Genomic DNA, 12,558 nt, shown 5'->3' on the forward strand with positions numbered 1-12,558 from the left:
TAATTATTAATTTGTCTAATATCTGCTACATTCACACTCATTTGAAACTTTATTTTAATTGATAAAAAAGTGTAAAATAAAATTTTTATTGCAACAGTGTTACAAAAGTACTTTTGTACACATTGTAAAAATTAAGTGTCATAGCGGATTTTACGAATTACTTAATTAAAATTTTTCAAGTGACCAAAACTGACCTCAAAGTTGCCAAAAACGTTACCTCTACTCTATATTATATAGAAAAGCATAAAATAAAAAATCTTTTGGATAAAAATGTAGAATTTTATTGTAAATGAATCTTATATGACTTATTGAACATCATTTTTTTTATTATAAAAATTATATATATATATTATATACATATGTACATATGAATGACAACATTGAACATAATTATTACAAAATTATACTATCATAGCTTAATATTATTTATTATAAATTATATTAATTTAAATATTTTTTAATTATTATAATACACATGATTAATAATGTCTAGAACTACTGTACCATATTCTAATTAAATCTTCATTGCTAAGATAACTTTTAATGTGATCAATACAAACATCTGGTAAACTTTTAAAGGTACCTTGGAATATATGTAAATTAAAATATGCCAACATTTTATTTCTAGCAACAACTTCATTGAATTTATGATAAATAAAATAAGAATAGTTTGGAAATGTCTTAAAATAATTATTTGATTCCAAAGTTTCGTTAATATTTCCAAAAGGAATACATTTACATAATTGATGAGTATTTTTTGTCAAAAAATAATAGTACGTAATATTACTGTCACCAATTTTAGTATCTTTCATAAGTTGTACTTCATTAAGGTTCTGATCATTATTACCAATCACATAATCTGCGTCAGAATTATGTTCAGAATTAATGATATTATCTATTTCTGAATCTTTATACTTCAGATGAATTTGATTGTTAGAAATTGAATCATTTTGCATTTCCTCAAAGAATTTTATAATCCGTAGATTTTTTGGATTAACATAAAGTTTAGCCGCTTGTAATTTTTTTATATGGTCAATAAAAATATTAAAAACGTTAAAAAGAACCGATACATTACTTACAATATAACGATTTTTTTTGAACGACTCGACAGCATTAAATAACGCGGTTTTATTATTATTTTCGATATTTATATCCGCGCCATATCTTATTAATTTAAATATAATTTCATTTCTTTCAATTTTTGTAGCAATATGAAGAGCTGTATCACCTGCATAGTTTTTAAAATTAATATTAGCGCCCCATCGCATAATTAAATCTATCAGCTTCAAATGGTTTCGTTCAACAGCAATCATCAGTGGTGTCGATCCATTTTTATTAATACAATTAGTATTTTCCATATACTGGAAAAGAATTTCCACAACATTTTCTGTGGATCCATTTTCAGCAGCGATGTGTACGGATGTTTGACCTTGCTCGTTCGTAAAATTTGCATCAGCACGGTATTCCAACAGGTATTCAACAACTCCAAAAAATGAATTTTCAACGGCAATGTGTAGGGGTAAAGACCCATTGTAATTAATAGTATTAACATCATATGGATAATCGTCTAAATAATCAAGAACATCTAGCCAATTTCCAGTCCTAGCAGCTTCATGTAGTTTTGTAGTTTTGAATTCATAAATTGAAGAGATCTTTGGCTTGTACTTGAGAATATTATTTATGATTTCGACGTGATCTTCTTTTTTGGCAAAATATAAAGCCGTTTTTCCACATTTATCAATAGCATTAACGTCAGCATTATTTTCTAACAGAGTTTTCACGATATTCAAATTATTACTTTTAACAGCAATATGTAATGGAGTACTTCCATTTAAATTTTTTAAATTGACATCTGCATTATGTTTTAATAACATTTTTGTAATATTATCAAAATTATATTTAATTGCCATATGTAATGGCGTATTATCTTCATTTAAATATCGCGAACTAGTGTCAGCATTATTTTCCAACAAAATTTCAACTAATTTTTCATATTTATTAACAATAGCAATGTGTAATGGAGTTACGTTATTTAAATTGGGTAAATTAACATTCGCATTATATTTCAAAAGAATTTGTGTAATTTTTTCATTATTATTTTTTACGGCAATAAATAATGGTGAACGTCCTTTATTATCTATCAAATTAACATTAGCGTTGTGCTTTAAAATAATTTCGACGATTGACTCGTAATTATTTTCAACAGCCAAATGAAGTACAGATCTGTTATCAGTTATCTGAGCATTAACGTCGGCGCCTATATTTAAAAAAAAGTTAACAATCGATTCCCTCGCCTGATTGTCACTTAGACGTCTCATTAGATTGTCATTAGCTTTATAAACAACTGAATGTAAACCCGTTATCTCCAACTCATTTTTTCCATTTACATCAACCCCACGCTCGAGTAAAATTTTAATCATCGATATATTAGCCACGTACGCTGCCTCATTAAGCAAAGTAGGGTCATTTTTTTCCACATGAGCTCCAGAGTCCAAAAGAAGATTGAAAATTTCTAAATTATTTTTAGAAATACTATAAATTATTGGGGGTTTATTGTCTATGTTTTTAATATTTGAATCCGCGCCATATTTTATTAGTAATTTAACAATCTCAACTCGTTCAAATTTACACGCGGTGTGAAGGAGCGTGTCGCAGTTATAATGTCGTATTAAATTGTTAACGTCAATGCTCAATTTAATAAAATCTTCAAGTATTCTGTAATATCCTTTAGCAACAATGAGGTGAAAAAATTCAACATTATTTTTGTACTTTAGATCTGCAGTAAACCCATAATCATATAACATATCACTGATCACCTCGTACTGCATTCTTCCCGGTTGTATTTTAAAAACTGCAATGGGCAGACAAAAAGAATTACTATTTACATCGATAGTATAATTCTTTAAAAGGTAATTCACTGTGTCGAGACATCCATTAATGACGGCATTACATAGCGCTGCATTAATGTCGGCGCCGGAGTTAAAAAGTTGTCTAAATATGTTTTGTCTTTCGATTGTATTAAGGGGACAATAGATAGGCATCGATTGGTCATTGGCGACAGTATTTACCTCAGCGTCGTTATTTAAAAGTACTGTGACTAGACTCTCATTACCCATCTCGACTGCCAAATGAAGTGCAGTTTTTCCTTGATAATTTTTGGCGTCAACATTAACTCCTCTGTCAACCAACATCTCGACGAGCTCGAAATCTTGATTTAATACTGCCAAATGTAGGATAGTATTTGGATATTTCTTGTGTGGGTTATTCACTTGAGCTCCTTTATGCAAAAATACTTTTGCGATTTCAGTCCTTTTAAGTTGTACTGCATGCCAAAGTAATTCATAAGATCCTATTTTATCAGTCAAATTTGACATATCAAGACCTTCTTCTGTTAAGTCCAACAGAAATTTTTGGATTTTTCCAAAACTTCCAGAATTTATTGCTTTCATCAAATTGGTCTCTATATCCGACATCATGTATTCTGTTGAATAAATAAAAAATAAATGTTTAAATATAGTTGGGATAAAAAGAACATGGAATAAATAAATCTATAGATAGTGTATGCACAGAATAAAATAAATTATAAAAATCAGTGAGGAAATTTTAACAATCCAAACAATAAATATTATATTACCTGTCATAAAATTTTAATGTAAAAGTTACAATTTTTAAAGCTCAAATTTTAATTTTTCCTGCATAGACTCAAAATTTTGAAATTTAACCGATAATTATTTACGTTTTAATTATAAATGAAAAAATCACTATTTAAAATAATAGTATTTACTGATTATTTTATCATTATAGATAACTTTTATTATTATAAATTTGAAAAATAAAGAAAATTTAAATTTTGATAAATCTATAAAAATTTCATTTAATTATTTTATTGCTCTTTATTATTAATTAATAAGCAGAAGTAATCTAAATAAAATATTTAAATAAACCTACCGTTTTTAGCATTCATTTTTACAAAGAATAAAATATAAAACTCAATACTGATTAATGAAATTTTATAAATTTAAAAAATATTTCACTTGACACTTTTCACTTCTGGAAATTTTAATTTAACGTGATAACTGTATGTGTCACTCAGTTGTTTGTAGAGACACATTAAAATTAAAATAAGAATGAAGTTGGAGTTTAAAAGATTTAAAATTTCTTTATCTTTTTCTCCTACTTAAATGTCTCGCTATCGGATTGGCGGTAAAATGTAGTCACGTGGTTCAATTACTAACTGCTGCCAACGATTATCGATTAAATGACTATCGATCGTCACTATCGAACTTGCATTAAAGATGGCAGTTGTGCTGCTGTTGTTGGATTATTGTTTTCAAAAATATAACACACGTGCATGAAGGATACTTGTGTATTAGTCAACGAACCTATTCTTCGTGAACTCATGGTTAAAAATAATTATAAATAACAATTTGTTTAATTATTTACAATATTGTAAAATAATAATTATATAAATACTGTAATTATTATTTTTTCTTTGACAATATTTACAAATTTAATAAATAGAATAATTATTTTATTTATCTACGTTAAGTTCGATAGTAAAATTAAAATATTTTCCTTTCATCTTACGAGTGACTTGCGATTTTTTTGTTACTATAAGATCGAATAAAAATGGTAAGTAAATATTTTATTATATATTTAAATAATTTTTGTAATTGTAAAAATTAATAGTATTTGAATAATAAATTAAAAAAAATTTTTTATTGGATGAATTTTTAAAATAAAAATGATATTGGAAGTAGTAGAGGTCCGATAATTTTTTGATTCAATAAAAAAAAGAAATACTCATCATTTGAAAAAAATTATTTGAAAATATGTTCAGAAAGATTTTTAAAAATTCTTCGTATGCATTTTTTCTGGATACAAAATTGTTGGATACTTTTCCTTTTTTCTATAATGAATAAAATTTACCTGATCCTAAAGTTAGCAATTATCAATTTCGGAATTTTTTTTTTATAATTCAATTTAAAAAAAATTAAAAATATGCTCATGTAGAAAATTTAAAAAACTTTCGGTGCAATTTCTAAAATTTATCATTTTTTACAAAATCCAAAAATTATTAGACGTCATCTAGTTTCAGTATCATAAATTAATGAATATGAATGTCGCTGACAATTGGAAATTGTTGAAATTTTTGAATAAGTAAATAAAATGTAAGTACTTAATATAGAAATTAATAAATGCATACTTAGATAATTGAAAAATTAGAAAGCGCATTTTGTTCAATTTCATTATTTTAATTTATTTATTTATTTAATTACTTAAAATTTATCAGTTGTCTCATATCTGCTACATTTATACTCATGTAAAATTATAAGTTTTATATCCAATTAAAAATTTAAAAAATATATAATTATAAATATCATAGAAAACCCAGTTATTGACGCATCATTTTATTTAATTAATTATTTAAATTCTTTAAATATTTTTAAGATAAATATTTTAATACAGGTCCAAAATACAAAAAGTAGGAAAAAAAAAATTAAATTTCTATGAAGACTATACGTCATAGTGCTTATGGTGTCGATAATTGGAACTTGTACTTAATTCAAATTCCTATTTTATAGTAATAAAAATAATGAATTATTTTGAATAGGGTCAAAGTCAGTCAGGCGCCAGTGGTGCCGGAGGTAAAAAGAATAAAAACAAGAATAATGAAGAGAAAAAGAAAAAATATGAACCACCAATTCCAACACGAATTGGTAATAAGAAACGTCGTCCAAAGGGCCCAGATGTGGCTTTGAAATTACCTCAAGTTACTCCATACACTAAATGCAAATTGAAGCTCTTGAAGTTGGAGAGGATAAAAGATTATTTGCTGATGGAAGAGGAATTTATTAGTAACCAAGAGCGACTTAAGCCCCAGGAGGAAAAAAATGAAGAAGAGAGATCTAGAGTTGACGATCTGAGAGGAACTCCGATGAATGTTGGAACGTTGGATGAAATGGTTGATGATAATCATGCGATAGTATCTACTTCTCTAGGCTCTAAATACTACGTATCAGTTCTTTCTTTTGTGAATAAAGATCAGCTGGAGCCTGGTTGTCGTGTTTTACTAAACTACAGATACCATTTAGTTGTTGGTGTTCTTGATGATGATACAGACCCAATAGTTACTGTTATGAAGTTGCAAAAAGCACCTCAGGAAACTTATGCTGATATCGGAGGTAATTATATTGATTTTTTAGTTTAGAAATATTGATTAGAATTTTATAAAACTATTGATTGTTGATAGGTCTTGATGAACAAATTCGGGAAATCAAAGAAGCAGTCGAATTACCCCTAACTCATCCAGAGTATTATGAAGAAATGGGTATTAAACCACCAAAAGGTGTTATTTTGTACGGTCTACCTGGTACTGGAAAGACTTTACTTGCAAAGGCTGTAGCAAATCAAACTTCCGCGACTTTTTTGCGTGTCGTTGGTTCTGAACTGATTCAAAAGTACCTAGGAGAAGGCCCCAAATTAGTTCGTGAAATCTTTAGAGTTGCAGAAGAACATGCACCGACAATTGTATTTATTGATGAAATAGATGCTATTGGTACTAAACGATACGACAGTAACAGTGGTGGTGAAAGAGAAATTCAAAGAACTATGTTGGAATTATTGAATCAACTTGATGGTAGGGAACACTTTTTTTTTATTAAGTATCATTACCACCTAATTATTATTTGTATTGATCTTACTAATTAACCTGGTTGATTGTTTTTAGGATTTGACAGCCGCGGTGACGTCAAAGTCATTATGGCAACAAATAGAATAGAATCTCTAGATCCCGCGTTGATTCGTCCAGGTCGTATTGACCGAAAAATAGAATTCTCACTTCCTGATGAAAATACCAAGAGGCGCATTTTCAATATTCACACCAGTAAAATGACCTTAGCGGAAGATGTTAATCTAAATGAACTTATTATGTCAAAGGATGATCTATCTGGTGCTGATATTAAAGCGATTTGCACTGAAGCCGGTCTGATGGCACTTCGCGAACGTCGAATGAAAATAATCAATGATGACTTTAAAAAATCTAAGGAGAATGTTCTTTACAAAAAGAAGGAGGGATCACCAGAAGGCCTTTACTTGTAGAAGAAAAATATCTGCAGTATTTCTTATTAAATTTGAAAATTCTAAAATTTATATATTTTAAGATAACTAAATTATATTGTCTAAGTCATTGATATAAATTTATATAAGTTCTATAATAAATATTCAAAATAAAGTTAATCCTTTTTGAATTTGTGGTTATTTTAATCATACTTTGCTACGTTTGCTGGTTAATTTTAACCAGAATATTTCTCGCATGCCCGATATCAACAAACTTTTTCTAAGAATTTGTTTTATTTCCGTTGATTGTCTTATATCACTCAACAGCGAATTAGCAAGTTCTTTAACTCATGTGAGTGTAAATGTAACTGACAAGAGACAATTTCAAAATTTTTGAATAAATAAATAAATAAAATGTAAGTAGAGTAAAAATAAAAAAATGCGGATTTAGATAAATGAAAAATTAGTACGCGCATTTTTTTTAAATTTTGATACTTTGATTTATTTATTTAAAATTTATAAATTGTCTCATGTCTCCTACATTCACATTCATTTAAATTAAATATATTTTTAAAATATAATGAGTAAAATGTAGCTGACGATTGTCAATTTTAAAAATTTTGAAATAAGTCAATTCAATGTAAATCGAATAAAGTTTAAAAAATGCACATTTATAGAATTTGAAAATCAGTATATGTATTTTTTTATTTTTTTAAATTTTATAATTCGTTTATTTGTAACTTAAAATTTATCATATCTGCTACATTCAAACTCATATAAAAATATAAGATACGTTTCTTAAATTATTTCTATCAAAGCTCACTTACAGAACCGAGTAATTATTTATCAACATCAATTATATATTTTTTTTAAGATAAAAACAGAAACTTTAAGTTTCTTTTCTATTTAATTGTGTTAATGACTAATTAATTTGTAATAATAAAAATATACTTAAAAAATTAAATCGATAGAGTGGATATCGATTAAACAAAAACTCGTATATTGAAATTTGACAATCGAAAGTCGAAAAATTTTATTTAAATATGGCGGCATGTCACATGGCAGCAGTTTCTGTTTGTTGTGTTTTTAAGTAAAACACGTGGTTGCAAACATTATAAATCATAAAATAAAATTAGTTTTTGAAAAATAATTTTTGTAAATATTATAAATATAATTTTTGATATTGAAAATAATATTCGCGCTGTAAGTTGATAGGTAATTAGACATTTACATATGACATATTAGAGGTTATGTTTAGTAATTTATTATTACAAATTTTGAATTTAAATTTTATTGTTAATAATTTAATTAATGTTACGTAAATCATATAGACAGATAATTTATCAAGTGAAATTATAATTTTATATAAAATTTTAAGCTCAAAGTTTAATACCAATTAATTAAAAGTTTGAGAGGCATGAAAACTTTTAAACTTTTTTGAAAATAAAGCATGAGTATAAATGTTGCAGACATGAAAATTTTATAATTACATATAAAAAAAATTAAATAATTAATATAATGAAATTTGAAAAAATGCATACACTCATTTTTGAATTGTCTAAACGTGTATTTTTTTATTTTTATTTTAGAAACATTTTATTTTATTATTTAATAGTTTTAAAAATTGTCCGATGTCCACTAACTCTACTGTCTTAAATATATTTGAGGATTGATATTTTAATTAATATTTATTTGTTTCAGTTGATAAAAAAATGGCTAAGACTAAAAATAAGAAGAAAAATTTGGCCGAATCGGCATCAAAGAAAAAGAATATGGACACCAAGAAAAAAGTAAATCCATTTGAAGTACACTTTAATAAAGATAAGCATAAAGTGTTGGGTAAAAAATCAAAATCCGATCGTGGACTACCCGGTGTTGCAAGATCCAAAGCGATAAATAAACGTAAACATACTCTACTTCCGGAATTTACCCAAAAAGACAAACTTAATTTTTTTATGGATCGTCGTATTGGAGAACATAATCGTGGAATGACTCAGGAAGAGAAATCAATGGCAAGATTTGCTGCGGAGAAAATAAAATCGCACAAACAGGATATTTTTAATTTAAATGATGATGAAGTGCTGACTCATAAAGGCCAAACCTTGGAGGAAATTGAGAAATTTGAGGATCCAAGAAGTGATGATGAATTCGATGATGAAGATGGTAGAAATGCTAACGGATATTTAGACAAAAAGTTTGTCGCTGAAGCTCATTTTGGTGGTGGAATATTGTCTAAGTCTGAAGGCGCAGCATCACGGTCAGATTTACTAAATCAGTTGATTTATGAATCGAAAAAACGTAAAGCTGAGAAACAAAAAATTAGCGAACAGAATCGTTCTAAAACTGAAGAACTGGATTCGCAGTGGAAAGATCTGTTGCCGATATTGAGTGCCTCCAAGAGGACTGATGAGTCGGTGGTAAAACCGAAAGCTGATGATTTCGACAGAACTGTCCAGGAATTGAAGTTTGAGAGTCGAGGAAACCCGTCTGACCGTTTGAAGAGTGATGACGAGGTTGCTAAAGAGGAACGAGAAAAATTGGAAGCTTTGGAGAGAGATCGTTTGAAACGGATGCAGGGATTTGTTGATGATGAACCTGATAGTAAAAATTATAAGTCCGTCGATGATAATGACGATGGGTTTGAAATTGAAGACGTCACTACTGATATGTTAGCTTACGATGCAGGTGGTCAAATTATTGGTAATTTTTTTAAAAATGATGCTGAAGATAGCAAAAAAGATGAAGGTCTCGATAAAGAACTTGATGATGGTGGTGATGATGATGAAGAAGAGTCAGAAGTTGATGCAGATGCAGATGAAGAAAATGAAGATGAAGATGATGATGAAAATTCAGATGATGATCTGTCTGATTTAAAAGCATCTGAATCTTCTAGTGATGAGAACGACAAAGATGAAGCAGATAAAGATAAAGAGGAGGAAGATGATGATGATGATGATGATGAAGATGAGAAAGAAATCCAAGAATCTAAATCAAAAAAATCTGAAAAGAAATTGTTAAGTAAATCTAGTAGTAAAGTAGAAAAAATCACAAAATTAAATGGTAAAGCTAAAGAACTATCATCAAAAGAAGTAAATAATGCTATTAGTAAAAAGAAGCTGACAAGTGAAGGCGTAAAACGAGAAGAAATAATTGAGAAAGCACGTCAAGAACTGCCGTACACTTACAAAGCACCTGAAAGCTATGAAGAATTAAAAGAACTACTGAGGACTCAGAGTCCTGACCACCAGTCAATTATTTTAGAGCGAATCATCAAGTGTAATCACGTCTCACTGGGTGAAGGTAATCGTGAAAAATTGGCAAATGTTTTTCAGTACTCGTTGCAGTATTTGATGGATATTGCGCGAGTTGATAAAACAGAAGACGTAGCCCATTGTTTCCAGATTTGCGATAGACTCGTTCCCCATCTATATGATTTAGCTCAATTTAACAGTCAAAATGCTGGCGCGTGTGTCAAGGTTGTTTTGAAAGAGAAGTTCGATGAATTTAAAGCAAAGCAAAAAATATATCCACAATTGGATACACTTATTTTGTTCAAGTTGATATCATTACTGTTTTCAACTTCCGATTTTCATCATGCCATCGTGACACCTTGTTTTCTTTTTATGTCTGAAATATTATCAAGATGTCGAGTTAAAACGGCAATGGATATTTCAAAAGGACTTTTTGTTGTCACTCTTTTATTAGAGTTTACATTACTGAGTAAAAGATTCCTGCCTGCTGCAATAAATTTCTTAAGAGGAATAGTCTTTTTAGCGGTGACTAAATCTCTGAGTATACCACACATATTTTCACCGTTTAAACAAACTGGCGATTTATCAAATTTATTGGTACTAGATCAAAGTCAGAGGCATTTGAAATTAAATATTGATAATGTACGTATGAAGATAAATGATCTTACAATTCAAGAATTCAATGATGACTTTAGAGTGCGTGTTCTTGTAACGGCAATTAATTTAATAAGTGAATTCAAAAGCCAGTTGGAAGAAATAGATATAGCATACATTATTTTCAAACCTATTATTGAATTATTGGAAATAAAAACTAATCCATGGGAAAATTATCCAAAGTCTGTTAGAAAACTTGTTGAAAATGTAACTGATGATTTAAAGTCGTTGGCGAACAAAAAATTGGAGTATTTAGTTTTTGAAAAAAAGAGACCGAAGCCGTTTAAATTTTTGGAACCACTTGTTTCGTCTGTGTACGTAAAATTTTCAATTTTTTTTTTTTTTTTTTTTTTAAGTAATTTTAATCACTGTACATTTCATTAATTATTTTGTTTATCAATTTACAGGTATGATGTCAAAAAATTCAGAGCTAAGTCTTCAAGGGAAGACAAAGCAGAGCTAGAGAAACTAGCGCTGAAATTGAAGAAAGAAAAGAAGGGAGCTATAAGAGAAATCAGAAGAGATGCTGCGTTCTTAGCTAAAGTCCAAATTAAACAACAAATTAAGAGTGATGAAGAGCGTAAGCGTAAAGTTAGGGAAATTTATGGCGATGCTGCTGTACAACAGGGTGAATTGAATAAAATTCAACGAAAAAAATAAATTAGTTATATTATCTATTTATTTTTTGTTGCAATTTTTCAATTTCTTTTTTATTAATTGTAAAAATAAATAAATCCTTAACATTAAATAAATTTATATTACATATTTTAAAATACTGTTTCCATTATTTTTTTTTTTAAACGCGTTTGTACTGTAGTTTTATTAAAACAAGTAAGGGGCTGTTCATAAAATACGTTCGTTTGTTTTATTTATTTTTTTTTCGAAGTGGGTGCATTCCGAAATGCGCTGCAAACAGCTGCAGCGTAGCACATTTTGGAATGCACCGTAAATTTAAACATTTGAAAAATAAATTATTAGAAATTGGAGAAAACTAAAAATTGTACGTCAAAATAAAATAGCGGCAGAATATAATAGAAAAATATTTAAAAAATTAAAAAAAAAAAAAAAACACGCGTGTTTGAACAAACCTTGGTAGGGAAATAATATGCAGAAGGGTGTCCTAATACACTTGGAGATTTAATTTAAATTGCTCCAAGTGTATTGCAGCTAAAAAAACGTCACTTAACTGCTATTTCCCACCAGACGATGCCAGATGATTTGGCTCAGGACTTGGAAGTTATCAGCTTCAGCAATTCGCAACACTTTACACTAGCACTGAACACTCAACACTTAACAACACCACAGACACTTTGCACAATGAAAATTTTACAAACGCTCCACATTTTAATTAAACAATTACTATGAGCAATAAATTTTATGGATAATTCCGCGAATTAACTGCAATACTGTGTTTTAATTTAAACGTAAAGAAGAATCTGGACTACTACTGCCATTGTCGATGATTTTGACTGCCGCTATTGGACCGCTAGTTGATACAAAGCAATCGATTTTGCAATCATTCAACCGACCCCAACTTTAGCACAAATTTGAACGTTGAATACAGCAACACGCAGTAGCGCCATCTTAGCGTGAA

The 12,558-nt window shown here is 28.6% G+C and overlaps 3 protein-coding genes across 4 annotated transcripts; 2 read left to right on the forward strand and 1 right to left on the reverse strand.

The window, feature by feature from the left end:
• Positions 1-479: 479 nt before the first annotated feature.
• LOC103573321 (ankyrin-1) lies at positions 480-3,473 on the reverse strand. The gene has a single exon (XM_053741575.1). It carries the CDS (start codon positions 3,471-3,473, stop codon positions 480-482), a length of 2,994 nt encoding a protein of 997 aa, XP_053597550.1.
• An 859-nt stretch (positions 3,474-4,332) lies between these two features.
• Positions 4,333-7,250, forward strand: LOC103573180 (26S proteasome regulatory subunit 4). The gene is made up of 4 exons (XM_008552146.2): positions 4,333-4,632; positions 5,615-6,185; positions 6,254-6,640; positions 6,731-7,250. Exons 1-4 carry the CDS (start codon positions 4,630-4,632, stop codon positions 7,099-7,101), a joined length of 1,332 nt encoding a protein of 443 aa, XP_008550368.1. The 5' UTR covers positions 4,333-4,629; the 3' UTR covers positions 7,102-7,250.
• Positions 7,251-8,109: 859 nt separating this feature from the next.
• On the forward strand, positions 8,110-11,730 carry LOC103573179 (nucleolar protein 14 homolog). Of its 2 annotated transcripts, none has more exons than XM_008552145.2 (3): positions 8,110-8,274; positions 8,761-11,278; positions 11,372-11,730. In XM_008552145.2, exons 2-3 carry the CDS (start codon positions 8,772-8,774, stop codon positions 11,622-11,624), a joined length of 2,760 nt encoding a protein of 919 aa, XP_008550367.1. In that variant the 5' UTR covers positions 8,110-8,274; positions 8,761-8,771; the 3' UTR covers positions 11,625-11,730. The 2 variants fall into 2 exon arrangements, with proteins under 2 accessions (XP_008550367.1, XP_053597344.1); XM_053741369.1 differs by having other exon boundaries at positions 8,110-8,262.
• Positions 11,731-12,558: the final 828 nt, after the last annotated feature.

Source organism: Microplitis demolitor, chromosome 8, assembly GCF_026212275.2.
Source record: "Microplitis demolitor isolate Queensland-Clemson2020A chromosome 8, iyMicDemo2.1a, whole genome shotgun sequence".
NCBI lineage: Eukaryota > Metazoa > Arthropoda > Insecta > Hymenoptera > Braconidae > Microplitis > Microplitis demolitor.